Genomic DNA, 26308 nt, shown 5'->3' with positions numbered 1-26308 from the left:
GCATCCATATCCGCACGGGCGTCGCCCTCAGCCACCCTCAGCCTCACGATCCGCGTCGCCAGTCTCGTTACTCTCTCCATCAACATTCATCCTCACAGCCGACGCGGGCACGTTCCCATGTAAATCCTCGACGATTATTAGCGACTTCTTCCTGGCAGCTACAAGCGCAGCCAACGTGCCAATGCTAGCGGCGTCAGCAGGCGTCGCAGGCCGGTTAGGCGTCGCGGCGGGACGTGCACGGCATGCGCTGCTCCACGAGTTGGCTCGGCTGTTGGCGCGCGATGACGCAGCCGCTAAGGGCGGCAGCAGCTCCCGCTGGCGCTGGTGCCTCGGCGTTTGAACTTGGTGGAAGTATCGCGATGGTCGGAGGTGACGGCGGGACAGGACCACCGCGGCGGAACGACGAGTGCGGGAGGGGGAGGGGCACAGCGACGACTCCTCGCTGGGCGCGTATGGCGAGTGCTGCGTGTTGGGTAGAGTATCTGTACGGTGGATGCCGCGCTCGGGTGGTGAATGGATGATGCGAGGTTGAGATTGCATCGGTGGCTGCTGCTGGGTGGCTGCGTGTTGGGCAATAGCGAAGTTGGCCGCCAGTCCAATGTACTGCGGCGCTTAACGCGTTTCATCTTTTGCGACAACTGCACCCAGAGATGAGTACAGGTCAACGGAAGTTTACGGGGCTTACTTACCAATCCATACTGTACCAGGCCTTTGAGACCCTGGACCCCATTTCTCGACGCATTTACCCTCCTTGTAACGACCTGGCGTACCGCATTGGCGGCAGATACGTTGGCCTTGAGCATTTGTCAGCGTAAAGATTGATGGTGGAGGCGCTGCGTCTGCACCGTTAGCGCCTGAATACTGAGTGTCAGCCACGACTCCTACAATTACAGGCAAAACAAAACAAAAAAAACTCACCGCTCGTAATATTGCCGAGGCTACCCGCAGTATCGATTGCGCCAAACTTTCTCTTCATGAGAGGCGCACCAGTAACGACGGGTGCAAGCACATGCGTCTGGTAGGCGTGCACGCCACGAGGGATCATGATTACGATCATGATTGTGATTGGGATCGTAACCTCAAATACGATAAATTCCGCCGCTTGCCGGCGTGCAGAAGCTTGTCGCGGTAGCTGGGATGTGGTCGGCGACGAGTTTGAAGAAAACGCGGATGAGGAGAACGATAAGGGTGGAGTGGGGAGCACCGCGCGCACGTAGTAGCACACGCTACTGGCGAGGTTACTGTTTGTATCGGGGTTGGTGAATGAGTCTGAAAAGGAGTTCGGTTTCAGAGGCGAGTAGTTCAGTGTCAGTTTGAGAGACTGAGTGTCACTCGCTAAGGCTTATAAGGCCGAGCGTTCGAGCTAGCCCAAGCCGCGCCGTGCTGTGTTGACTATAGTCTATGAAAAGTTGCGCGTTTTCGCGACGAATCGCGCTAATTAGCGGCCCTCGCAAATGGCCGCAACGGGTCCGTGAGGGTTGTGGGTTGCTGCCAGCGCATTGATGGACGTTAGGTCGTGCGGGGAAGTGTGGCACCTGTTGAAGTGGACAGGGAATGTAGTGAGATGAATGATAGGGCTTGAGATGCGTCGCGCAGCGGGGAGAGAGGTGGATGCGTGATACCGGGAGCCAAGCGTGATGAGCGAGAGGTCTGGGGGCATGGTCGTCGTGACTGGAATGGCGCGTGGGGATACGCACATGGATCGGCGACGACGCCGACGACAAGGTCTGGCAACGTGCGTCATCGGGGTGACCGGGGATCACTATGCAGAGTCCAAGAGCTCCAGGAGACGTTCAGATGTCTTTCGCGTAGGCATACTCCAGATGATCGCGCCCCATGACGCTCCTTCCACTCCGTCGTCCATCCAACTTCGTCCAACCGCAAGCAGCACCTGCATTATGCAACCAAATCCGGGCGAGCACAACCCCATCCTGCATGTAAAGCCAAACCCGATGTGTGCCTTGATTTCTTTGCGGAAAGTCTTCCAGGCGGCCGCCTCTTGTATGGTATTTTTGAAGCGCGCCGATTTCAATGGGTTTTTCGTTCATAAAACGAATTCGCAGTTGAGTCGAAATTTTTATGATGAACCAATGTAATCTTCAAGTTAAAGGATTGATTGGGGGAACCACGGGGGCCTAAAGAGTGGCTATAATAGAAGGCGACAATTGCGATCATCATCCGTCCATGAAGTGAAAACTACAGAGAACGTGCGGCCAACCGTGGAGGTTATGATAGGGGCCGAATGCGATGATTGGGAAGATCGTGGACGAGGAACGCTGCTGACAACCTTCGGTGAACCGTACAGGTTTCCAGCAGGTAAGGTACGAATGCGATGATTAGGAGGATCATTGACAAGGAACGCTGCTGACAACCTTCGGTGAACCGTACAGGTTTCCAGCAGGCAAGGTAGAAGGTGAAGATGTCGGTGGCCTGGAGCTGACTACTGCGTAGATTTTGCAGCAATTCGTGGGGTAAGTATGGAATGTCGTAATTGTGGTGATCCGCTGTAGAGTGGGTGGGACTGTGAACCGTGGAGGACTTGAGGGCGGCATTACAAAGATCGTCGGCAGGAAACGCTGCTGAGAACCTTCGGTGAACCGTACAGGTTTCCAGCAGGTAAGGTACGAATGCGATGATTAGAAGATCGTCGGCAGAAAACGCTGCTGAGAACCTTCGGTGAACCGTGCAGGTTTCAGCAGGCAAGGTACAGAGGTGAGGACCGCGACGACCGTCTGCAGAATAAACGCCGAGGAGAACTCGCAGTTATTATGCAGAGTCGTGGTGATTGCGAATATCATCGCGAAAGTGATCACTGCAAGAAACCTTCGGTGAAACCGTGCAGGTGGCCGCTCACGTAGAATGTAATGGTGGAGCCGACACCACAGAGATCCCGCGGTTAACTGTGCAGAGTTGCAGGAGTGGAATGTGATGATTGCGACAATCGTCGGTGGAGAAACCCAGCGGTCAACCGTCCAGGTTTGCATTGCAAGCGTCGGCAGGGAACCCTACTGAAAACCTTCGGTGGGCCGTACAGGTTTCCAGTAGGTTAGGTGCTCAAGTGTGAATGATCGCGACGTTTGTCTGTAGAGTCGATGCCGCAGGGAGTCTGCGGTGAACCGTGCAGAGCCCGAGAGCGGCCGAATGCGACGATCGTCCGTGGATCGAGCAAGAGGCAGGCAAACCGGACGAACAACTGCTCTGTGTGCTGACATCGATCGATGGTATCGACGGAGTCGATGGAGAAGGCGAGTGGGAGTCGTGACACGCGGTCGGTGAACCGTGCCCGCTACATCAAGAAGAGCAGCACTGCGTTTGATCCATGTTGATCATGAACGACGGTCATATCCTGAAAATGGCCATGTACAAAACATCACTCATCGCGTGATTTTCGCAGAAAGTGGCAAACTTACGAGTGGACTACCCGCACTACATCTATCTGCCGTGTTGGTCTTCAAATCGTTTCGAATCACTAAGAGCAGGTCGCATATGCCTGGAGCAGTAGGTGGACTGGAGAAGGTGCGCGCCGACAAGGGTAGGAAAATGCAGGTGTAAACAACCCCATCGGAGCTTTAAGCTTGATAGGGGCTAGTTTGAACGCCTCCTTTCAGGCTTTCTGACAACATTGAAGGTTCAACAGGGATCCGGAAGAGTCCCAGATCAATATTAGACAGGCCGTAGAAATAACGAGCATTGGCTGGGTTAGACATATGCATGCGCGGAGTACTCCGGTGTTGTCCCGGTCGTGTTCAAGGCAAAGGCATGTGCACTTAAGACAGCGTTCCTTGCACCGAGCAGAACCTTGGAAATACACAAAAGTCTTATACAACTATTTACGACTTTCCGTATATCACTGTCCACGTGCAAAGCAATTAGCTACCATCCCTCATGGCGACCCATCACGCCATCCTCTTCCTATTGCCTTCCTCCAACTCCAGACTCGCCACCACCGTAATCTCCTGCACAAGATCCTCAACAACCGGTTTCAGCTTCTTCATCCTTTCCGGCACATTCGCATCAACTACAGTACTGATGGCCTTGTCTCTGCAGTGATGAATGCAGGTGAGACTGCGCAGACGGTGGTGTGAAGCCTAGGACGGGGGTGAGAAACCCAGTGAATCCCCTCCGGTGGCTCTGAAGGGCAGACAACGTCAACCTGCTGAACCATTTCTCAGGAGTACGACCGGAAAGACGCTGAAAATGTAGTCAGCCACAACGCCTTCAGAAAACGAACGAATGTAGAACATACCTTGGCGTTACCAGCCGATATGGTAAACGACATTCTGTACAAAGTCTTCGAGGCCAACACTCCACATCAAAGCTCTGTGGTGTTTAACGATGGTGAGTACCGTCGCACCAGCGTGGAACAGGAATGATAATTTTCAAGAGCGATTACTCGGTGATGGGTTGGTGAGCGTCGAGATGTGCTCTTCTGGACGAACTCGTTTGAGCATCAATGCTCATCTCCTCCAGCGTAGTCCCCTATGGAGCTGTAGAACATTGGCGGCCGGATACAAGGATTGTCGACGACGACGCGTGGACTTCGTGAGTGGAAGCAATGCAGCCAGTAGCTTTGTGTGCGTCACCAACAGCGTTGACGTCGCTGTTCATGGGTGTGAGGTAGGAAAAGCATAGTCCTTTTTCGTACTTGAGGGCTTGTGTAGGTACAGATCGGCGCCCTCGCCATTGCTATGGTGCGCGGCGCTGCTCGTCGGCCGTGGATCAACGAAGAGTAATCCCTTATGGTACTCAAGAGCCGACTGGGATGAGTGCGTAGCATCGACCAACTCGAACACCGATAAACTCGTTGGTTCAAGCTAAGAAAACGAGGTTCTGTTAATCAGCTTCGCCCAAACTTCGTCGCATAATTTGCTCCAAGATTGAACCAAGTGAAACTCGTATCCGCCGCCACGAGAAAATCGACGCGTGAAGTTTCTCTGTGAGCCCGAGGTTGACGGTGAACGGACAATATTGGCTAAGGCATGGACCGAGTGATCAATTGTAAGCTTGAGTGCTGATATCAAAGTCAAGTTAGTTCCACAACATAGTCGAGGGAAAAAGGAGGGACTAACGAGACACAGGCGCTAACGGTACGAGATTTGAGCGCCCTTTGTTTGGAGGGAACGACAGTCGCAGTCGCTCATCTAACAATCGAAATCGTACTTTATGTCGGATCGGCCTCGACAATCATATGATCTCAAACTTGGGCCTGACGTTGAAGATTCTCTACGGGGTGAACGTCGGTACAGGTAAGCAGCTGCAGGACATAGGAAATCGACTTCGTACTGGCCAAAAGAGAGCATGGGAAGGTCTTGCTTGAACAAGGGTGCCTCTCGTAGCCGATAATATTACCGTTAATCTCTACACGCAGACGATCCGAAGACGAACATGACAGAACTTGCAAGAATGCTTACGGATACACGCATCAGCAGGGTCTATCTTACCATCCAGTCCACCAACGATCTAACCAACCAAGGATCGCACGATATTCCCGAGCGCATGTATGAAGCTCTGTCACGGCTAAGGCATGTCCATAATCGAGTTCGAGCGACGTGATCTTCGCCTCGAGGAAACGAGCTTGATGTGACCGACTCGGTCAACGTTGTCAAGCCAACATTGCAATATACCATCTTCAAATCCGGACTACGAGAAATCAGACGATGTACAGTTAGCTCAAATGTTTCACAAAGTCGATGCCACAGTCGACTTGGTGTCCTCTGGCGCCACGCCCGACAGAGCAGCTGATGCTGCATCAGGCGACGCATCCTTCGCAGCCTCGTTCTCGTGTGTCCCATCATCAACCCACAGCCCACCCCCGTGTATCCACGCAACAACACTGGTCTCGTCCCTCGCAGCGTCGAGGACGCCGATTACAGCTAGGAGCGTAGCGTCGGGTGCGAGGTCTTCATCTTCGAGGTTGGACATCATATGCGCCTTGGAATGCGGCCTCAGGACAAAAAAGTGACAGACAGCATCAAATGAGACTGACTAGAGCGGGACGCGCCAAAGTCCGGACATGTCATAAGTCCCTTGAGTTCACAGACACGTATGGCGACGCGCGGGTCAGCACTGTGTTCTGCTCGTGGGCACTTGGATACAGGCAAAGCCGAGTCTGAATACGGACGGTTGAGATGGCGCTTCACAGAGTGTAAGACTAATCACGTACTATGGGCACTTGCAGTTGTCCGACTCATTCACAATATCCACGATGCTCTCCCTTAGTCGATCAAGGTAATAAATAGCATGCGTGTCATTGGTGGGTGTCGAAGCGATGGGATGGAAATACATGGGATTGGGGATGGTCGTTGCCGATTTGTCGATGCGTTTGAAGGACGAGAGTCCCAAGGCCATCGATGCAAACGGCACGATCTGAGTCAAGGATGGAAAAATGGTACGGCAAGACGAAAGGCGCTGCAGAATGCAAGACGGGAGGTCAGTAACCGTGGTTCGTAGCACCGCAGTCGTTGAAAATGACGGGTATGGAGTCCAAACAGAGACATGAACAGAAGAGAAATGAATGGAAGCAACTCACCAACCAATGCACTGACGAGGAACTCTCGCAAACGCCATCGAAGTCAACGCTCTCAATACCTTGAGCTCACGAGAGGGCGGGGTCGGACAATATCGAATGAATGCGCGCACTACAAAGCCCGTGTCACACGGAAACAGAACATGAGCCTCACGAAGATACTCACCGGTTCGATGGTTTGAGTATGACACTCGTCCCCTTTTGCCTTAGAATATCTGTTCCGTTTAGTGACGATGTATTCGTGCAGGGATTGCTGATGAAGACCTCGGCCGCGGAGGACTCAACTAAACCATTGCATGAGCTTAAGGCAGCAATGGCGGATATTATATAAACGAACCTTTCATAAAAACGGCAGGTGTGGCTGTCATTCTGTGGCAAGCGGCGTAAAGGGCGTAAAGTTCAAATTGCGGCAGCTGGCAGTTGCTGTCCCACGCCCACATTTGCCAAACACCAGCCAAACAAACACCTGGTGTGCAGGCACTTTGTCATACGCGACATATCTCATTCATTTATTCTACGCCTTTACATCCACACCCAGCCTGGTCTCCTTGCCGCCACTGGCGAGGAGCATTCTCCCTATCCGAATGGTACAATTTTATCAAACCTTTTCGCTACTATCGCCCATGTCATCGCGCACGCAGGGCCTGTTCAGACGGTTCGGGCAGCCTTGGCAGTATCACGAGCAGTACGTTTGACTTGTGATCTTAGAAGCTGTAGCTGATAATCTGCTTCAGGTATGAACGGTGCCTCCGCTGCCCAGATTTCCACCAACGAATGCTCAAGAATAGCGTATCTGCCGCCAATGCGGTTTCCCAGGTCGTTACGGGGAAAATATGTCGAGAAATGGGGTACTGGGTCGCAAGGGTCCGGTGCAGTATGTAGTTGGTAAGCAATTTGCTTATCTCTCGTCGAACCAGTATTCATGCCTCGATGTACATAGCTGGCGCAGAACATAAGCGCGTTGAGCGCCGCTGTATATGCAATGCTCAGCAACTGGCTGCCATTGCCGCTGTCGCCTAGCACGCAGCCATCCAACACCACCAAACTCATTCTTAACCTCCACCCGAGTGGAGCATCCACCATACAGATGCTCTCCCGGACACACAGTACTCGCTGGAAGAGTCCTTGCTGCGCCTCCGCCCTCCTGCACTCGTCGTCCCGCCGCGGTGGTCCCGTCCCACCTTTACCGCCGACCATTGCGACCCTCCCCTGAAGTTCAGGTGACCAGTCGCGTCTGGAAACGTACCCTGTGTCCGCTGTGAGGACAGATGTGTCTGTTGGCGAGGGCGATGCTGATGAACGGACTGATGTGGATGCCGAGGCTGAGGATGAGGCGGACGCGTATGTGGATTCGGATGCGGAGGCAGATCCAGAGGTAGAGCTGCTTGAAGCTGTGGACGCTTCCAAGTCGAACTCAACTCGCAGCTCGAGTAGTGGCTGGCCCCAAGGTGGAGGTTTGACGATGGAGTGGCGTGTTCTCTTTCAAATACCAAACCCTCACATCATCATCTTAGTTATTCTCTTGTACTCCTCCAGTTATTTGACCCTCTCTTGCATATCCCATGGCATTGTTCCCTCACTGGTGACCTTCGCTATCCCCGTACTCCTCCAGAATGCTCCCTGGCCATCTCTTGCATGTTTCGACGCATTATTTCGATAATACATCACATTGATGACCTTGGGCGCGCCTGGACTCCTTTAATATGCTCCTTAACCACTCTTACATATTCGAACGCGTTATTTCCTCCATCTCATCGATGATAGTACTACAAACTAGATAAAAAAGCGAGGATGTATATGTGTCTAAGAGAGGAGGATGGGAGACTAAAACGAAGCGCGTCGCGAGCGCTGCGAGTATGGCTAGAGAGCCTTGTCCTCGCGTCCTAAATACTATGGTACATTATGCGTGACATAACGAGCAACAAAGAGATGGTAGAGACAAAGGGAACGTGACGCGACATGAAAGAGAGAGGCGGGAACAAAGCGGTGTGGTGACGTCACACTGTGCACGCCGCGCGATCATGCCCGACCATGGGAAGCCACCAAACCTCGGGTTTTGCCAGAAATTGTCGGTGATTTCTTGTGATTTCCCTGAAAGATATACTGGCAGTCGAATAATGAAATACGTGACATATTTTTTTTTTTTTTTTTTTTTTTTTTATGTCTGCATTTATATACCGCAACAAGTATGCTACTGCTACTAAGACGCGGTGGGGGGGTAGGTACGTACGTGTAGCTACTATCCCTGCCTGGGAGCCAGAGCCCAAACCAGGCGTTGGCGGCGAGGGTGCGTTAAAAAACCCATTGGCAAAACCCTGTGGGAAAAGGCCGTTGGGAAAAAGCTACCTGCCGTACCCGTTTGTGACGAGGCTTGGGGCCATTTGTGAGTGGGGCCGTACTAGGAGTAGTTCCCGGGGGCGTTCGGGGAGATTCATCTATGAGAAGGGTGTGTCAGATAAATGTTATGCTGCTCGAGGCTGTAGAATTATAAGAAGTATAAGGTATAGGAACCAGGGAAGTAAGGGGAGAGCAGAGAGAAAGGTTGGGCTCAGCTGTTATTTGAGTCGGGTGGACGAAAGGCAGTCGACCGGCTGATGAACTTGGCCACCGCCATTATTCCCTTTTGAGTTCCCAATAAAAAATCTACTGAAAGATTTGACGACGCTTCGCGTAGAGCGTCTCTTGCATGTTCGTGCAGCGGGCAGTCTACCAGGATGTGAGCTCTAGTTTGAAGCAAAGAGTCATCACATGGACAGGCTGCGTGCAGCCGTGGAACGAATCTGGCGAAATATTCCCCAGTGAATGCGTGACCCAGCAGGGCCTGAACGGTGTGCGAGTAGGTGCGCCGGTTTCCTGTAAACGTCCGATGGAACTTGTCTAACCGAGTTGATGGTGGCCGTGTGAGGGACAAAGACGAGGGTGAGTTTTTTGGGAGTTCTTTCCATTCCTGTACCCAATGTTCGAGCGCAGTTGCCTTGGTGCGTGCTTTTGCCCAAGCAACAGTAGTTCCAATGAAAGACCTTTGGGTAGCGGCTTGTTTGGCTAGTTGGTCCGCTCGTTCGTTGCCTCGTATTCCTGAGTGGCCTGGCGACCACAATACATCAATGGTGACATCCTGCCGGTCGGATAGCAGCTTGTCTATGCTGCGGCGGAAAATTACTGAAGCATCTTGCGAGGGGTGAGGGCTGGTATCGTAGACTACCGAAATGGCCGAAGTATTGTCAGCGAACAAGCGGACACGTTGTACTTGTGGTCGGTCTTGCAGGATTTGGTGGAGGTGCCTGGATGCGTGCGCTAGGGCAAACATTTCACCATCAAAATTGTCGGAGCAAGCACCTAGGCCTAGCAGGCCCTTGCTAACCTCCTTGCCTAGGTAGAAAGCAGTAAAGGCAGCTCCAGTTTTGAATTCGTCACCTACCAAATGCCTAGAGCCGTCTGTGAAGATGTTGATCACCGTTGGATCTACTGTTGCCTTGCTTTCGCATTCACGGATGTTGCGGATCAGCTGTTTGCGGACATCTTTATCCCGTGGGGCGTAGCTCGAGAAAGTCAGCCTACAGCCCCATATGTTCCCTAGCTGCCAAGGAGGTGTGGCATATGGATTGGTGCGTTCATCGATGTCAAGTGTAAAATGTGCTCGGGTTGCGAGTTGCTGGAGGTTTGTGAGCTTTTTTGTCCTGCTCTTTGAATGGGTAGGTCCCTGGACTGGGCCGCGGTTCCAGGGCTCTGCCAGGCGCACGATGGGCTGTGCGTGCCGTGGAAGTGTTCGCAAGCAAATAGCCATGTTATCGAGTGTGCGTTCAAGTAGTAGTGGAATGGGGAGGATTGATCCAATGTGGTGGAGGGCAGCGGTTGGCGACGTGCGAAAGGTTCCCAAAATGAGTCTAAGGCCTGCGTTCTGAATCTTGGCCATTTGCTTTGTCAAGCCTTTCTGGCGAACACCTGTATACCAAAGTGCCGCCCCATAGGTTAGTACCGGGAGGACAATGGTCTTGTAGGCCAGGCGGCGGTTGGCATGGTTCATTCCGCGGACCGAGTTGCCCAGCACTGTCAACGCTTGGATTTTGGACATGGCACGATTGCACATTATGCGGACATGTTCTTTGAACTCTAGTTTGCGGTCTAAGAAAAAGCCTAGCCATCTCATTACTGGGTTGGGAGAGATGGTTAGCACATTATCTGGGCTTAGAACGATTCGGATTGGAAGCAGCTCTGGAGACTTAGCTCTGGTGAAGTGCATCACTTCGAACTTCGTGTGGTCAACCGAGAGCCCTATGGCTTGCAGGGCTGAGTTAATGACCTGAAAGTCTTCCTGGAGCTGTCGGATGTTCTGCGGGATTGACTTGGAGAAGGCCACAAGCATGCCATCGTCAACGTAGAAGTAAAGTGTAGACCGATTTTTGCTTATCGAGATTTCGATGACTGGTGCAGTATAGAGCGCAGCAAGAATGGGCGAGAGGGGGGATCCTTGAGGTATTCCGATGGAGCAGGTCGACGGTTCTGTATTTGTACCGTTGACACGTATGGATACTTGACGGCTGGAGACAAAGCTACGAACCCAAGCTCGGATTTCTTGCGGAAAGCCGGCTAGGCGAAGCACCTCTACTAGGCGATCATGATGGACATGGTCAAAGAATCCTTTAATGTCGAAGGCGAGTGTGGTGGCAACTAGTCCCTTCTTCCATCCAGATTGAATGTCGTGCATGAGGGTAACGCCTGCGTCTGTCGTCGATGACTTGTCGCGGCACCCAAATTGATTAGTGTGGATTAATTGATGTTTACCTACGTCGAATAGAATCCTTCGTGCTATGACCTTCTCTAGCAGTTTGGAGAGGCACTCCAGCAGGGAGATGGGTCGGTATGACCGCGGGTTGGACATATCTGTTTTCCCGGGTTTTGGAACGATGGCCACGGTGGTAGCCCTCCACGGTTTAGGATGGTGGCCTAGGCGAAGGCATGCATTGAAGATGCGAGTAAGAAGTGAGCCACACACCCCGAATCCCCACTTAACTCGTCTATGGTGATAGGTGCAAACACCTGAGTATGCCTGGGCAGAGGATCATCAGGCTGTTGTATTGCGACTTGCGGAGGGGCCGAAGGGAAGAAAGCAGTTTTGAGGGCTTCACCAAGTTCGGCTGAGGATACTGCAACTCCATTGTCAGTGACAAGGGGTGGGATTCGAGACTTACGCTTTCCCGCCGACCAGTCTGCAATCCGCCAGACATTGTCGGGGGTAGCAGACTCAAGGACTGAATTAGCCCAGCCTTGTTTGGCTTTCTTGGTGATTCGGTGCATGCGGTGGAGGAGTTTCGGTTTATCTTTGCGGGATGCTCTTCGCATTTCCTCTACGGCGTTTTGGCACTCATCGTTCCACCATCGCGCACTCTTGGGTGAATTCGGCTTGCGGTCTGGCATGCATGCATTGGTGGCCTGAGTGAAGCAATCTGTCAGCCACTGGACAACAAGATCTAGCTCTTGTGCGGAGGCGGGATCGTTGAAGCTATCTGCTATGGCCTGATATCGTGTAGAGAATTCGGCTTCCCATTCTTCTCGTTTTCCGGGATCGAGGCGTTTACCTAAGTTATCAGAGGCACCTTCGTCTTCGACGACCGGGAGGTTGACAGCGTAAACCAGGGCATTGTGATCTGAACCGAAGGATAAGTTTTCATCTACTATCGGAGGGGTGAAGGCAGCAGCGTTAATGGCTGAACGGTTGAAGAAGGTGAGGTCTATGATGGAGTCTCGCTGCCCGCTGGTCCCGACTCTTGTGCGAACTCCTCTGGGGTTAGCTAGCATAAACAAGTTGTCAGTCGCCCACTCTAGCAAATCTTCAGCTGATAATTGATTGGGGACCAGGGAGAGCGACCACTCATTGTGGTGCAGATTGAAGTCCCCAGCGACAACAGTAGGTACTAGGGGATTGAGGGGAAGGAGGGACAACATAGTTATCACCTCTGCCTTGGCCCCGTTGCCTTCGTTATATACATTGACTGTTAGAAAAGAGAAGTCTCCGTAAGTAAACTCTACAGGTAAGATATTAGGGTGCTTAGCGATGTCTGGCCGGGGTGTGGCAGTGAGCCCAGGAACGTTGCGCCGTACATATGTAGCAACTTTGGGTCGTCCAGGGGAAAACGGGGCAAATGATTCCCATGCTGGCGATGCAGGGAGGCCGTTAATGGGACGCCCTTCGGGCGTGGAATCTGCCTTGTCAAGCCCTATGCGACCAAACCATGGTTCCTGCAACATAAGAATATGTACATCAGTTAGATAATTAAGTATAGTATGAATGCGCATCGAGGAACGAGCGACGTTAAGTTGCACGATCTTCAGAGAGTCAGCTCCGTTCATTTATCAACTTGCATGGGTGGGGGTGGAGCAGGCCGTGCTGGCATTTGGAGCTGCTGCTGCCGTGCCTGAGATGCTTGAGGAGGCGGAGGCGGCGCTGGTCTGGGAACATATTTGCGTTTTTCCGGGCAACTGGGCTCTGTAGCCCAATGATCTCCTTCACAGTTTGCGCACCGGGGCGTGCACTTGCAGGTGCTGGATCCGTCCTTGAGGACTGACGGGCAGTAAACATTGTGCTCTGTCGTGGGGTGCCTCTGAGCACACTTGGCGCAGACGTTCGGCTTGTTACACAACTTCGCGGTATGCCCCAGACCTTGACATCTGTCGCATTGGGTCAGCTTCGGCTTCTCCCTCCACGGGCGTACTGGGGTGTGGCGGCCGTCCATGAAAATCGGGGTTTTAAGCAGCTCCTTGAGTTTTGATCCATCTGGGTCTTCAAAGGCGAACACCACAGGCGCGACCGGGGGTAGTCCATCCGCAGGGTTGGATACAAAACGGGGCTCTTGTGTTATCTTGAGGTTCTTGATGACGGGGTTGCGTCGAAGCAGCACGCCGAGGGCTTTGGAGTCCCAATAGTGGCCGTCAAATCCCATCGAGGGGACTCTCGAACAGACCGCCTTGGACCATTTAGTGTCGTGGGATATTATAACATCATTAAGGTTGTGGTCAACTATTGAATGAATCAAGTCAGTATGATTATAAACAACGGAGGGATTAACATGGGATGGGAAGGTTAGTACTATATTGCCGCTGCGATTCCATTCGGTGCCCAGTATCTCCAGGCCATCGTTACGGGCAGCGGCGTTATTATTAAAGACTTGATTGAGGTGGTGGAACAGGAACTGAGAGGATTTGCGGTCGACCTCGGGGGGTAGGCGTCCTTGGAAGCGAACAATGAACTTGGTGTTAGGTTTGGCAGCAGGCGGAGTTGATGTGGCCTTTGACTGTTGAGCTGGTTTGGGCTGTCCAGGGGGGCCGACTTTCGCTGCCGCAGCGTACATTGTTGGGGCGGAAGGTTGCTGCCGTGTGTTAGAGCCATTATGAGCAGGCGGGGTAGGCTGGGAAGATGCTGAGCCAGATGACAGGCGTCTCTCCACGTTTGAGATCCTGGCGGAGATGTTGGCCTCCAGATTGCGGAACAGATCTTTGACCTCCAGCTTGAAGGCGTCAAGAGAGCTACCGTGAGGGGGGCTGGGCATAGCAGGTTGGGACATGAAAATGTCGTCGTCGACTGACACTGAGCCATCGAGCTCGCTTAGGGCCGTCTTCATTACTTTCGCTACGTTGAGAATCTCATGCATGGCCTCTGCTTCATCAGACCATCCCAGCATTTTCCTAGCGCCTTCAACGATATCTTCCAAAACTTGTACGCAGATTCGGCGCCATTCTGCGCACGATATATGTTTGGTACCGCCTCCTTGCCGGATCGCTGCAGAGACGTTGGGTGGGTTGAGGGACAGAGGGGCAGCGCTCGACTCAACTCTGGCTCGTTTCCTAGTCGGCGTCGCGTCGGCATGGCCAGTTAATGGCACGTAGAACTCATCGAGGTTTGGGACCGATGCGGGGTCTCCAAACTCTGATCCATAGGCACTCGGGGGTCGGGGCGGTGGGGTTCGAGGTGGGAGCTGCACCCAGGGCTCGATGCATTGTGATCCGTTAATTGGCTGGGCCTGGGGAGCCCCATGGGCGAGGGGGGGAGGAGCTGCTTGAGAGGGTGGAATGTTGCGAGGGTGGGCGCTAAATTAGGTGATAGAGGTAAGAAGCCAAGAGGCGTCCATACGTGACATATTTTATCGGGTTCTAGTTGTCTCATTTCTGCGCTGACTTTTTTCAAGACCTTTTTTCCACTACTCATTATGTCGAGAAAGTCGCAATCTGAACGCACAGCGCTCGAGACAGACTGGTCAATGTCTAGTTCCCAGGTTTCGGAAGACGTCCCATGGAGCCAGTCCTCGCCACAGGCCTCGCGGCCATCCCAGTCACCCCAAGGACGCAGGCATAGTAGGCTACAAGCCATCACGGATGCGCTCAGTGGAAAGGATATCCCGACGACTCGGAAGCCCATGGTACCGTCTTATAATGTAAACAAGCGGCCAATCCCAGCATCGTCACAAGGCGGCGTAGCGAAGCAGCCAAGGCTGTGCCCATCCCAAGGACGCAGTGATAGTAGGTTACAAGCCATCACGGATGCGCTCAGTGGAAAGGATGTCCCGACGACTCGGAAGCTCATGGTACTGTCTTCTAATCTAAACAAGCGGTCAATACCAGCATCGTCGCAAGGCGGCGTCGCGCAGCAGCCAAGGCTGCGTCCATCCAGCAGGAATACCTCAAGCGATGGCCTGAGTGCCTCCATAGTGGAAGGTCCTACGTCGAATACTTCTCGCCCTGTCGCTTCAACCACTAGCAAATCAGTCTGCAGGTCTGAAAAAGCGGCGCCCGTGTTCCTTAGCCAGGAGCAAGCACAAATACTCAAGCTCGTAGAGGAGGGCCGCAACGTGTTCTACACTGGTAGTGCTGGTGGGTAAATGGATACATGCGCGCATTCAATTCTTGATGTTCTAGCTAACGCTGAATAGGAACTGGTAAATCCTTACTCCTTCGGGAGATCATCAAGACTCTTCGCAAGCAACATGCCCAGTCTCCGGAGGCTATCGCAATTACGGCTTCAACAGGTTCGCTTGCCATTTCCCTTGATACCGAATATGAATCCTAGAGTAATGCTAGGCATCGCGGCATGTAACATACGGGGCGTTACTATCCACAGCTTTGCGGGCGTTGGACTCGGCCAAGGTAGCTCGAAGGACCTAGCTGAGAAAATTCGTAAGAACGACAACGCTGTCTCACGTTGGCTACGGACTAAGGTTCTTATAATTGATGAAGGTACGGCGCTAATCACTTCATCGATGCTACTTGTCGTTAATATGCGACTGACAGTTTCTATGGTGGATGGGGACCTCTTCGACAAACTGGCTGAAGTAGGCTCGATCCTCAGGGGTAAAGAAGAACCTTTCGGTGGTATCAAGGCGTGTTCACAACTACATGACTCCGCAAGATCACCAAAGCTGATCATCCATCTTCAGTTGGTTGTAACAGGCGATTTCTTCCAACTACCACCCGTCACCCAAGGTACTAGGCAGGTGAAGTTTGCCTTCGAAGCGAAACTGTGGAAAGCAACCTTCGAGCGCACATTCAATTTGACCAAAGTATTCCGCCAGAGAGATCAAGGTACTTTCCACGCCATGGCTGTAGTTGAATACCAATGAATATCTTTGCCTAATGACAGAATTCGTCGACATGCTGAATGAGATGCGCTTCGGACATCTATCAGCCAAGTCTATCGACAGGCTCAAGACTTTGTCGCGCGCTATCGTGTACCATGACGGCATCTTGCCCACTGAACTGTGCGTGGTGTTTTTTTGGAACAGTGATGCATTGATGCATAAGCTCGCAGATTTCCGCGTCGCAATGATGTTGATCGCTTTAACGCCATACGGATGGCTCAGCTCCAGGCTGAGAGTCATTTATTCAAGGCAGTTGACGGCGGCTCGCCGCAAGACGCTCAACAGAAGGCGAAGATGCTAGCGAGCTTGGACCCGCACTCCTCGACCTCCGCACAGATGCGCAGGTTATGCTTATCAAGAACTTGGACGACATGCTGGTGAATGGCAGCATGGGCCGCATTCTCCGGTTTGCCGATCCGACTAAGTATGGCACTGAGGGCGATCAGGAGGTAAGCGTTGGCCCTCATTTATTTCTGGTATCTACGCTGATGCTAACGGCGAGGGCAAGGAGTCGACCACCGACCCAGGGGATGACGCGCCTGATCCTAGTAGTGCCTGAGCTGTGGAAGGTTGAGTTACCTAACGGCGAGATCCAAGTGAGCAGAACTCAAGTGCGTTCAACGCGATTGTCTGCTCTTTTTGAACGTTGACGTAGACTTCGACCTTCAATACAGTTACCGGTGATCCCTTCGTGGTTCATGAGTATCCACAAGTCACAAGGACGAACGCTGGAGCGGGTCAAAGTTGATCTTGGTAAGGTCTTTCGAGAAAGGTCAGGCCAAGCTATTCAATCAGCGCATATTATTCATGTGACTAGGACAAGCGTATGTAGCAATCTCGCGGGCCACTTGTTTGGAAGGTCTTCAAGTCTTAAACTCGCGAAAGGTCGTTGAGTGCGCGGCAGTGCCTCGATCATCGGATGAAGGAGGGCGAGATACTAGGGTGGGTCTTAGTCTTCGTTCATAGTGGCTAACGTCAGCCTATTGACAGGTGCCGACCAATTCCGCAGCTGGCCTCGGTATGGCATTAGCTCACAAGACCACGTCGGGAGCCTGTTCTCTCATGGAGATTGGGTTTGCATTATCTCGTTGCGCTGGCTGCAAATGGGCCTAGAGTTGACTGTTCAAAAAGATCGGTTAATCGGTTTATCGTGCTGTACAAGAAACATGTCGACCTTGAGTTTTTGTTTACGAGTCCAGCCGTAGCATAAAACGAATTGAGATTGAAATGAGAGGAAAAGGAACTTGGCGGGAGCGCCCAAAGCGCCGTCAAAGCGCCGTCTCTCTGTTCTGGACTCACAGACGCCGACACAGTCACGGGTACGCTGGTTGCATTTCTTTCCCAGGCATCACCACCTCTTCGCTTCCGTCAACACCTTGTTCGAAATCTATATACGAAATGTACTCCCTTGGTCCTCCTCCTTGTCATTTTCAACGTCGGGTCAAAGGCATTACCGGTGCGCTTCTTGTTATCATTTATGCTGAAAAGTCCTATAATATTGACCCTATACAGCTAGCTATACCCCCGACGCGACTTCGCAAAACCAGAACGTCACACAGTAAGTGTTTCTCATTATGCAACGCCGTGATACCCCGCGTCTCAGACCATGCTCTCAGCGCAAGTGATCACGACATTGATCTTACTGAGTGGGATGTCGTCAGCGACGAGGAGGACCTTGCGGTGTACGTTTTCACCTGGCAGTGGTCTATTGTCAACGCAGAACACTAACTCATGTATCCATAGCCAGTATCCTGTCACGCATCTCCAAGACACCAATCGATACGCGCCAGTCAAGCTTTCCATTCACTTATACTATCGCGGTAAATTTGTGGCCCTGGTAGCAGGGACGTGCACCGCCGATACCCTATCTACAAGCATCCTGGCATTCATTACCAGTGACCAAAAACTTGACTTTGATATGAATCTTGACGAGCTCGACTTGTGCATGTTCCATCGCTTCAGAGCTTCCCGTCAGCGTAGACATGGGCATGCTCGGAGCTCTACCTTTGGAGATATCTTTGCTGACGGTCAGACCGCGTAACAAGTGGTGAGTCTGGGATACGCCGCTAGCTTTGAACCTGATGTCATGAGCTTATCTTGCATTCAACAGCTTCCTCTCGGATTTTGCGAATTCTTAAGATGGACACGTCATCGACCTATTTTGTTACTGCTTTGCTTGTATATACTACAGACTGAATTGCTTTATTTTATTGTTGCTTTGTATATAGTACATTTGGATTACAATAATTTCCTATGGCGACCGACGTACTTCCAGCATGGCTGTGGCCATACAGTTGTCCCCGTGCTCTCAAACGTCTCGCGAATCGTCAAGCGGGGCGCGGCCTTGGGACAATCGTGTGTCACGCTGTCGATGAACTGAACAACGCTTGCTTTGCGCTCTGCGATGGGTTGCGTGATGTAGGCCATTATCTTTCGATGAGCGATAGGAGGCGCGCAAAGGGCAAAGGAAAAGGCATACCGAGACGCCTGCAAGTCATTGCGACGAGAACAATGAGAAAAGCGGTTCATTTCAGACTACGCATATGTGACCGGCTTGCCAGGAGACGAAAGCGCCAAAGGCCGAATCGAAGCTGCCGCCAATAACTGCAACAAGTCGGATCCATGCTCCGTATTCATGTCCACCGTCACTCCCACGTGCACCCGCGCCAACTTCCTAAGTCCCATCGCTTCCTTATGCGTGATCGGTCTCGCACATAATCCTCGCATTTGCCTCCTGGCCTGGAATGGAGCAATGCATCTTGACGGAGATGACCGAGGGATAAGACACTCGAAGGCGTAGCGGGGGGCTATGGTGAAGCAAGCGTCGCGGAAAGAGACTTTGGCGGTAAAGGTTATGCCGTGGACGGTCATAGGTTCGTGGTCGAGGTCGAGGATGTCCGCTATCGCCTGACTGTGTTATTAGTGCGAGAAAGTTCGTCAGTAAGATATCCGGGGTAGGGAGGGAACGAAAAGACGACGAGGAAATAATATAAGGAAGATATCTACTCGCATTCAACGCGTCCCTCGAGCTCCCCACCAGCCGCCCATCAGCTTTGACCAAGTTGTGATAAGATTGATCATCAATATGGGATTCGTCCAGGTGGCGGAGAAACGGAGCATAATGTTGGGCCATACTTCGATGGCGCCGAGGGAGATGCTCCAGGCTGGCATCGGCGTTGCCGGCACCATCGTCCTCGGTTTCAGCCTCTGCGCGTGAATCGTCGTGAGACAAAGTTGGCTGCTTATAGAGACAGTGTGTCGTTTAAAATCGACGGGGTCGCGCTGGTGGATGTGTCTGCTGAAATGGATCAGCGGAAGAGGTTGGTGGAGTAGATCCATATACCGTCTAATCGTCTTGTCACCAAGCTCAAAGAATGAATGAGAAACATACTGCAAAAACCCTCATCCGCATACGAAGGCTCTGTTGAGCTCTGGGATGTGACCGTCTTCAACCTGATGTGCTTTGTGACGAGCAAAGTGGCATTTTTTACTGTCACGAATTGCTCGAGCTATTCCTGATGCACTAACACCGACCCGACGGGGAGGACACCCCAAGATACTGCTGACGACATCTCTGAGCGTTGGCTCGCTCCCGTGCACGCCTGTACTGACGAAACACTGGTCGAGGAGTTGGCTAGAGATTTGATGATCACGATGACCGCGACGATGGGCCGCGAGGAAAAGGAGAGTAGAGTTCATTGGCGACAGGCAGATGCAGAAAGCGGATTCGCGTCGAAGTGGGCCAAGTACGCGGCATATGTGACTTAAAGAGCGACACCAGCGATGCTTGCGAGTAGGGCTAGATTTCAAGTTCAGAGTTAGATATCAGATATTTGAACCTGGATGTAAATATGAGAAATCGCACCTCTTCAAAGCGCAAGGCAGACTTGGGCCCTGTTGTGCGCCAGAAAAGTGAAATTGCATGACTGAGGCGAGTTCAGGAGAAGAGGAGAACTGTGAGAGGACGTCCGGCAGAGTATTAAATAGGAAAGTGAGAGTGAAAGAGAAATAGGAGAGTGGCAGGCTGAAGCAATGGACTTCAAGTTGGGTGGAAAATGGAGAGGTGATACCCCGGTCCGTGGTGGTCCGGGTAGCAAAGCCGCAGCACCGGACTCCCCTGTGGGCCCTGATCGAGAGCTCCGAGACTCACCGCCACCAATCCCAACTGCGGGGTCAATATATAACCGGTCAATTATCGGAGCCCCATCTGCTTACCGAATCGCAGATCTCCTGTACTTGCGGGCGCATGAAAGGCTCTCTAAGCTTGGATGGCGCGTCAGCGGTTCCACTCTTAAACTTTTGGTTCATCATGTAACCCTAGACCCTTCGCCGTTGGCCAGACGCTTCCTTTCAAGTCACTTGTGCGATCGTGTTGACATTCAATATTCAATATTCAATGCTCCCCTGACTCATTAGTCTCCTCGTGCTCCCTTCCTGTATCATTGTTTCGGTTCTCAGTACTCAGTAACTAACCCATCTTCATCGCCGAAACACAGGGCGGTTCTCCAGGTAATCGTTTTTCAGAGGGAGAGCGTCGATGAAGACAGGCAGGACTTGGCCGAGTGGGATGGCCGCAGTGTTCCGGATGATCGTGCGTCCAATAGCCCCCGCTGCGTTATCCCGCGCATTGAGTTTGCCGGCAGGAGCATCAGGAGCGAGAACGAACAGAGGCCGAAGCGCTCCAAGAAGGTGCAGGTGTTGCTGCGAGAGATCGATGTCGGAGCTCTCGATAAGGAGGCCAGCGGCAAACGCAGCATTACTGAGAACTTCGGCCTCAGATGTCGCTGAGAGCTCGAAAGAAAAGTTCCAGCAGAGGCTCAGTGTACGGCGTGATAGATCCCTTCATGCCTGAAATAGTCTCGGCAAGAGTGCCAATAGACGATGAACGGTCTGCGAGCGATCTGCTCTTTTTCTGCAATGGAAAGGCAAGTCAATATACAGGCTTATCGGCAAAATCCTGGAGATCACTCACGTAGTACTTGGCGATCAAGAGGAAGAACTTCTCGAATGCTTGAGCAATGTCCGTGCCAAGAGCATTCACCAAAGCGGCGACCAAGTAACCAGCAGAGGAAATCAGAACAGAGTCGTACTCCGCTTGGTCCTCGGGTGCCTCCTCTGCCCCATCTTGGTCAGGATATTGCTGGCAGAACGCCTTTTGCTCAAGTATCTGAATAGCGATATTGCAGACAGTGTCGAGATCTGGAATAGTTTCAGCAAGAGATCATGCATGGGCTGGGGAACGGAGACTCACGTCCTTCGACAAACGCAGGACTGAGTGTCTCAGCCAAACCGACACAAACAGCGGATGCAACAGACTTGAAAAACCGAGTCAGAACAAGGTTTCAGATATTTCAAAAGCAAATTCAGAAAATACTAAAAGTCGTCTCATTCGCATAGCGTCGAAGTGAGCTGAGGAAAATTCTCATCCCAAAAGAGAGTATATATAGAAACAAACACGTACTTGTCATCTTCGCTCTCATACATGTCCAGCAAAGGCTGGATGGCATGGCTGATGACTGTCTTCACTTGTGTGTCTACCGGAACATGCTTCACAAGAAAATCAATCAGACGAAGCACAATAAGTATACAAGGGACTCACGACAACAGCGCCGGGTCGTCACTCTTGATGATTACTGAGATTGTAGAATGTCCGCACGATCTCAAGGAGAGAATCAGTGACGCTCTTGCGAATACCTTGATACTAGTGGTCCAGGAGGTCGATCAACTCGACGGTGCATTGCTCAACGTGTGGTAAGAAGTGGTTGCGAGTAGATGCAAAGAGGGTGCCAATAGTATCGGTAGCGATCTCTTTCTCGATAGCAATGGCGTTGTTGACATCAACCATCTGGCCAACATCCACATCCTCTAGTTCAATAGAGGCGTTGCCATGCGCATCAACCTCGTCCATGATGGCAATGGCATTGGCAGGGGAGGAGCCCGACGCACAAACAGCAGAGCCCTCGGAGCCGAAGACTAGAAAACGCACGTTAGCATAAGACCAGAAAGCAGTCCTGCCAGACTCACTGCTGAGATTCTCGTCACCTTGCTCGACCTGCTTGCAGCTGGCAATCGAAGGCGGCACAACGCTGGGAAGGTATGCCGCAAACTCCTCTCCAAACACACAGTCCATAACGCCAAAGAAGAGGAAGCTGCACTCGCGGAGGCGGGCACTGCCCATCTCAGCGCCCTTGGAACGCCTGCTTCATCATTTCAGGGAAGAATGGCCGGAACACATCCTTGCAAATGGCCTCGGCGAAGGTGCTGGTCGCATCCATCGTAATGCCGCGCAACTCAACCTCTTCGCCCTCACCAGTAATCACAAGGAAGTGCTGAGGCCGGGACATGATCGGTTCAAAGTAAAGGAGGAACCGCTCTTTGGACGCGTGAACGGCGCTGCCGATGGCACCAGTAATGACGGACTTGACAGGGATGGAGCGGTATCGAGGCCTGCAAGGCGCTCCATGACGAGAGGAAGATTTGCTCGATCACATCGTGAAGGATCTCCAACAGCGCATCCAAGGCCGTGCACGCAGATGGTTGAGCCTCGGGGTCATTGATGAGGTTCGTGATGGCCTGATTTGAAGTCAGGCCATATTAGAAGATCGAAACACACAAACTGAGAACTTACGGGAACCAAAACGGTATGCTCAGCAACGCACTCATCCTCTAACCATTCACAGAGGCAACTAACGGCGACACATGTAGCCCTGCGAACTCTTGCATTGCTATCACCAAACACAGCCTCGATGACTGGCCAAACTTCGGACATGAGAGGAGCCATATACTCGCTACAGCCCTCCACGGAAACATTCAACGCGAGCATAGCAGCACGACGATGCGTGGGATCGCAGAAGAGAAAGCTTTCTGAATGAGCATTCAGAGCGCAGGGAAGACTTGGGCGGTGGAAGCGATGTCGCAGGTCCATCGATGATACGGAGCGCAGACTGAGCGCAGACTTGTAAACTTGATCAGGAACTTGATACGATGTTCTAATATTTGAGGAGCGCATACCCGAGACCGCGCGTCATCATCGATGGCCTCTGGCTCCTCTTCTGAAGCGATGGGCATGAGACCCTCAAGAATGGCAGGGGCGAGGTTGTGGCTTTGAACTTTCGACTGTTTGCTGTGATAGAGGTCAGTCAACATATCACGGCAACAGTAAAGGCAGATATGGGACGAGAAACACTTACTATTGCACAGTCCAGTTGAGGGCGTTGAGGGCAAGGACGCGGAGGTCGCCGTCGAAGGCGCGGTTGCCGCCGCATCAAAGAAGGAATTCTGCCAGCCAAGGGATGAACTTCGCGAGAATAGTAATTTTCTGAAATCCAAAAATTAGTCTTCAAGGTCATCCAAGACTGGTACGATGAACGCACAAGGATAAGCAGAGTCTCAAGATTCAAACAGCTGACAAGCCCGGCCTCATCCCCTGCTTCAACGGTCTGGCCAATGACTTGCATCAGTGGCTGGAATCAAAAATCAAAACCTTGTAAGGTTATGTATGAGATGTGACATACGAGTTCAGTCTTGTCGTCCGCGTCCAGGTATTGGGCAATCAGACTCAGAGACCTGGCGAAAGGTAAGACTACTGACGTATTTATCAGGATGTTACTTTACCTAACAGTCGTAACACGGACTTCGAGGCTCTCGAAGTCCTGGAGCAGGCTCTCGAACAACTTGAAGACGCTTTGGAGATGTTCATGGAAGCCCTCTACAATATTTTCGAGGACAGTAAACAGAATGCACGATCCAACTCCACGGTGGGCGACCTGATTCGAATTCGAAACACATGTCTGGTGAAGGAAGGGAAGGAGCTGAGACCAGGTGCCAGGCGGAATCTCGATAGATGCGACCGCGGCAATAACCCGAGCAGATGAATGGTGGACCAGTTTTCTATGAATGCGAAGTTCATCGGGATCGCGACTCCGGGATCCGGAGTGGGGAGAAGCCAATGAAGCTCAAGGGCAATATATGCAAACAGCCCATCTCGACTCAGGAAAATATGACCAGAGGAAAAATCCCCAGCGCACATACATATGTTTAAAAATCGGTATATTTCAAAGAAAAGTGCTAGAATACCCTCTACATGGATGATTTTGCTTAGCGCGCCATCCGAAGTTTACATTCGTGAGGCGAAAATATTGGTGTGACTCAAGGTGTGACTGAAAGTGACACCCCCGCCTCCCGACAATTAGCACCTTGTACACTGGATCTTCCTTGACTGAAAAGGCTGTTAAGCTGCCAACGAGCAATTGGTGGGTTTCGCGCCAGATGCCTATATATGTTCTTGCGCTCGAGTTGATGTGGTGAGTAGTCTATCTTGGATTCTTTCCGTGTTGTCATTCCGGCTCAGAACGTCACAGTCCTTGGCGTGGACTACATGCCGATAGTAAGGTGAGCACATGAGCACCTTCAGCTGGTGCTCAGCTTAAATGTCGCGCGTTTAGCCCTACCAATGTCTTAGGCGACCTTCCTATCTATCCTACCTCGAACGATACGCACATCGAGAGCGATGCTTGCGATCCCCTGCCTGACACGACGGCCGACCTCTCAAATTTTGCTGTTATTATTCATCGTGGCATCTGTCTGTTTGTAAGTTCACTCTCTAACGAGATGGTTGTGCACGTCTGACTTGACCCCCAGACACAAAAGATGGACACAAAAGATGGACAACAAGGGTGGGAAGGTGTTCCTTATCTACAAGTGCGTCCATTTCTCACTCCAATTCCGTTCTCTTTGCCTCAAGCCATCCTGGCCAGCACAGTATCGAGTATCTATCACAAACAATGCATCTCCTCCAGGCACCCGAGTCCTTGGATCATGTTTAGCCCTCAGCCTGCTGCGCCCTGGCCGAAACTGTCCACCTATTGTTTCTTTCATGCCAATGACCACGCGACACGCCTCCGACACCAGCCTACCACTCATCGTAGACCACGAAGGTCCAGCGGCGCATGCATCAGTGGAGCGACCATACACGACTTCGCTTTCGCGTTTTACTTATTCTTCGCGGGCTTTGGATGAAGGTTGGGGCTGTGTTCTTTGGGATTTGGTTGCAGGATGAGGGCTGTTGCTTGCGGTTGTGTGGAGTTGGCTGGACGAAGGAATGGAAGGAGCGTCATGGGACAAGAGCATCTCACATATGCACGGAGGACATTTGTCACCACGAGGCATGTTCCTAGTCTTGTCGTTGTCTTGTGACGGCGCAGTCGTCGGTTGTCGACCCACACGCGTACCCTCGCGCGTCGTTTCTGTGAGGTCGCGACGTCCGCGCTCCTAGACCTCTCGTCCACCACTCTTGACCTCCCATATCACACTACCCCATCTACCTCCCACCTCGACGTGTGCGACGCATTTCAAGCCTCAGCACACTCCACACCAATCTGACATACCCCGTCTACCCTCAAGATGCCTTCTTGCCCGTACTCCCTACCCTCAGGATGCCTTTTTGCCAGTACTCCCCACGCAACTCATCGTACGCGTACTCCCCCTACTGATTGCGCCTGCACGAAGATGCCGGTGACAGGGACCCCGTGCCTCTACGCCTGTAAAATTGCGAAACGACACACACACAGACCCTCAGGATCCATGAGGGATATCAAACGACGGCTAAAGTGTACACTCACCAATGCACAAGCCCCTGTACCAGTAAACCATGGCTATATCACCCGAACGAAATCACTCGCAGAGCGAAAAGAAGCAGGAGAGCAAGAGGAAAGTCATCCAAAACAAAAACATCGCCGGAAAGAAAGACGGGGTTATAGGGAACGAAATGTAAACGAGAACAAAAGATGTTAAAGATGCACATAGGGGCTGCCCAGAGCGGGACTTCCTAAAGAGGAAATGCGCGCCACGACCCGCCGATCGCAATATACGGTACAATGTGGGCGCAATACCAAAATAACGAGTACAGTCCCTCGATCACAAAGAGCACCCGTTCCCGGTGCCTAACGATCGAATTTCGTTCCGATCAATCTAGCATTTTCGCTCTCGGACATAAACAAAACGAAATCATTTCCAAATATCTCAATGACTCGACTCATTTCATCATTTCAAATCACTACTCAATGTCCCGACGTCGGACCACCGATACCTCCGTTCCGAAATACGAGAAAGTCGTTCGACTTCGTCGAGAACGAAAATCCAAAACACTTCGGTGACT

At 52.0% G+C, this 26308-nt stretch overlaps 9 protein-coding genes across 9 annotated transcripts; 3 read left to right on the top strand and 6 right to left on the bottom strand.

The window, feature by feature from the left end:
* Nucleotides 1–27: 27 nt before the first annotated feature.
* On the bottom strand, nucleotides 28–1057 carry PC9H_009147 (uncharacterized protein; the record flags this gene model as incomplete). Its single annotated transcript, XM_036778654.1, has 3 exons — nucleotides 28–611; nucleotides 690–854; nucleotides 919–1057. The coding sequence occupies 3 exons, from the start codon at nucleotides 1055–1057 to the stop codon at nucleotides 28–30; spliced, it is 888 nt and encodes a 295-aa protein (XP_036630082.1).
* A 4622-nt stretch (nucleotides 1058–5679) lies between these two features.
* Nucleotides 5680–6894, bottom strand: PC9H_009146 (uncharacterized protein; the record flags this gene model as incomplete). The annotated part of the gene is made up of 4 exons (XM_036778653.1): nucleotides 5680–5944; nucleotides 6173–6366; nucleotides 6693–6805; nucleotides 6864–6894. The coding sequence occupies 4 exons, from the start codon at nucleotides 6892–6894 to the stop codon at nucleotides 5680–5682; spliced, it is 603 nt and encodes a 200-aa protein (XP_036630081.1).
* A 255-nt stretch (nucleotides 6895–7149) lies between these two features.
* Nucleotides 7150–8186, top strand: PC9H_009145 (uncharacterized protein; the record flags this gene model as incomplete). Its single annotated transcript, XM_036778652.1, has 4 exons — nucleotides 7150–7211; nucleotides 7261–7390; nucleotides 7467–7700; nucleotides 7755–8186. The coding sequence occupies 4 exons, from the start codon at nucleotides 7150–7152 to the stop codon at nucleotides 8184–8186; spliced, it is 858 nt and encodes a 285-aa protein (XP_036630080.1).
* A 4691-nt stretch (nucleotides 8187–12877) lies between these two features.
* On the bottom strand, nucleotides 12878–14888 carry PC9H_009144 (uncharacterized protein; the record flags this gene model as incomplete). Its single annotated transcript, XM_036778651.1, has 4 exons — nucleotides 12878–12968; nucleotides 13046–13488; nucleotides 13612–14541; nucleotides 14757–14888. 4 exons carry the CDS (start codon nucleotides 14886–14888, stop codon nucleotides 12878–12880), a joined length of 1596 nt encoding a protein of 531 aa, XP_036630079.1.
* Nucleotides 14889–17550: 2662 nt separating this feature from the next.
* Nucleotides 17551–18193, top strand: PC9H_009143 (uncharacterized protein; the record flags this gene model as incomplete). The annotated part of the gene is made up of 4 exons (XM_036778650.1): nucleotides 17551–17608; nucleotides 17665–17710; nucleotides 17769–17834; nucleotides 17896–18193. The coding sequence occupies 4 exons, from the start codon at nucleotides 17551–17553 to the stop codon at nucleotides 18191–18193; spliced, it is 468 nt and encodes a 155-aa protein (XP_036630078.1).
* Nucleotides 18194–20631: 2438 nt separating this feature from the next.
* Nucleotides 20632–21636, bottom strand: PC9H_009142 (uncharacterized protein; the record flags this gene model as incomplete). Its single annotated transcript, XM_036778649.1, has 4 exons — nucleotides 20632–20943; nucleotides 21125–21351; nucleotides 21404–21423; nucleotides 21614–21636. The coding sequence occupies 4 exons, from the start codon at nucleotides 21634–21636 to the stop codon at nucleotides 20632–20634; spliced, it is 582 nt and encodes a 193-aa protein (XP_036630077.1).
* A 217-nt stretch (nucleotides 21637–21853) lies between these two features.
* Nucleotides 21854–22330, bottom strand: PC9H_009141 (uncharacterized protein; the record flags this gene model as incomplete). Its single annotated transcript, XM_036778648.1, has 2 exons — nucleotides 21854–22125; nucleotides 22177–22330. The coding sequence occupies 2 exons, from the start codon at nucleotides 22328–22330 to the stop codon at nucleotides 21854–21856; spliced, it is 426 nt and encodes a 141-aa protein (XP_036630076.1).
* A 1-nt stretch (nucleotide 22331) lies between these two features.
* PC9H_009140 (uncharacterized protein) lies at nucleotides 22332–23940 on the bottom strand (the record flags this gene model as incomplete). The annotated part of the gene is made up of 9 exons (XM_036778647.1): nucleotides 22332–22571; nucleotides 22642–22725; nucleotides 22781–23107; nucleotides 23164–23275; nucleotides 23451–23470; nucleotides 23526–23615; nucleotides 23667–23718; nucleotides 23767–23860; nucleotides 23904–23940. 9 exons carry the CDS (start codon nucleotides 23938–23940, stop codon nucleotides 22332–22334), a joined length of 1056 nt encoding a protein of 351 aa, XP_036630075.1.
* Nucleotides 23941–24529: 589 nt separating this feature from the next.
* PC9H_009139 (uncharacterized protein) lies at nucleotides 24530–24977 on the top strand (the record flags this gene model as incomplete). The annotated part of the gene is made up of 4 exons (XM_036778646.1): nucleotides 24530–24543; nucleotides 24597–24741; nucleotides 24793–24852; nucleotides 24909–24977. 4 exons carry the CDS (start codon nucleotides 24530–24532, stop codon nucleotides 24975–24977), a joined length of 288 nt encoding a protein of 95 aa, XP_036630074.1.
* Between the last annotated feature and the right edge of the window lie 1331 nt (nucleotides 24978–26308).

Source organism: Pleurotus ostreatus (assembly GCF_014466165.1).
Source record: "Pleurotus ostreatus strain PC9 chromosome Unknown scaffold_6, whole genome shotgun sequence".
NCBI classification, from domain to species: domain Eukaryota; kingdom Fungi; phylum Basidiomycota; class Agaricomycetes; order Agaricales; family Pleurotaceae; genus Pleurotus; species Pleurotus ostreatus.
Note: the sequence above shows the minus strand (reverse complement) of the source record. Positions and strands in the feature narration are given on the sequence as shown.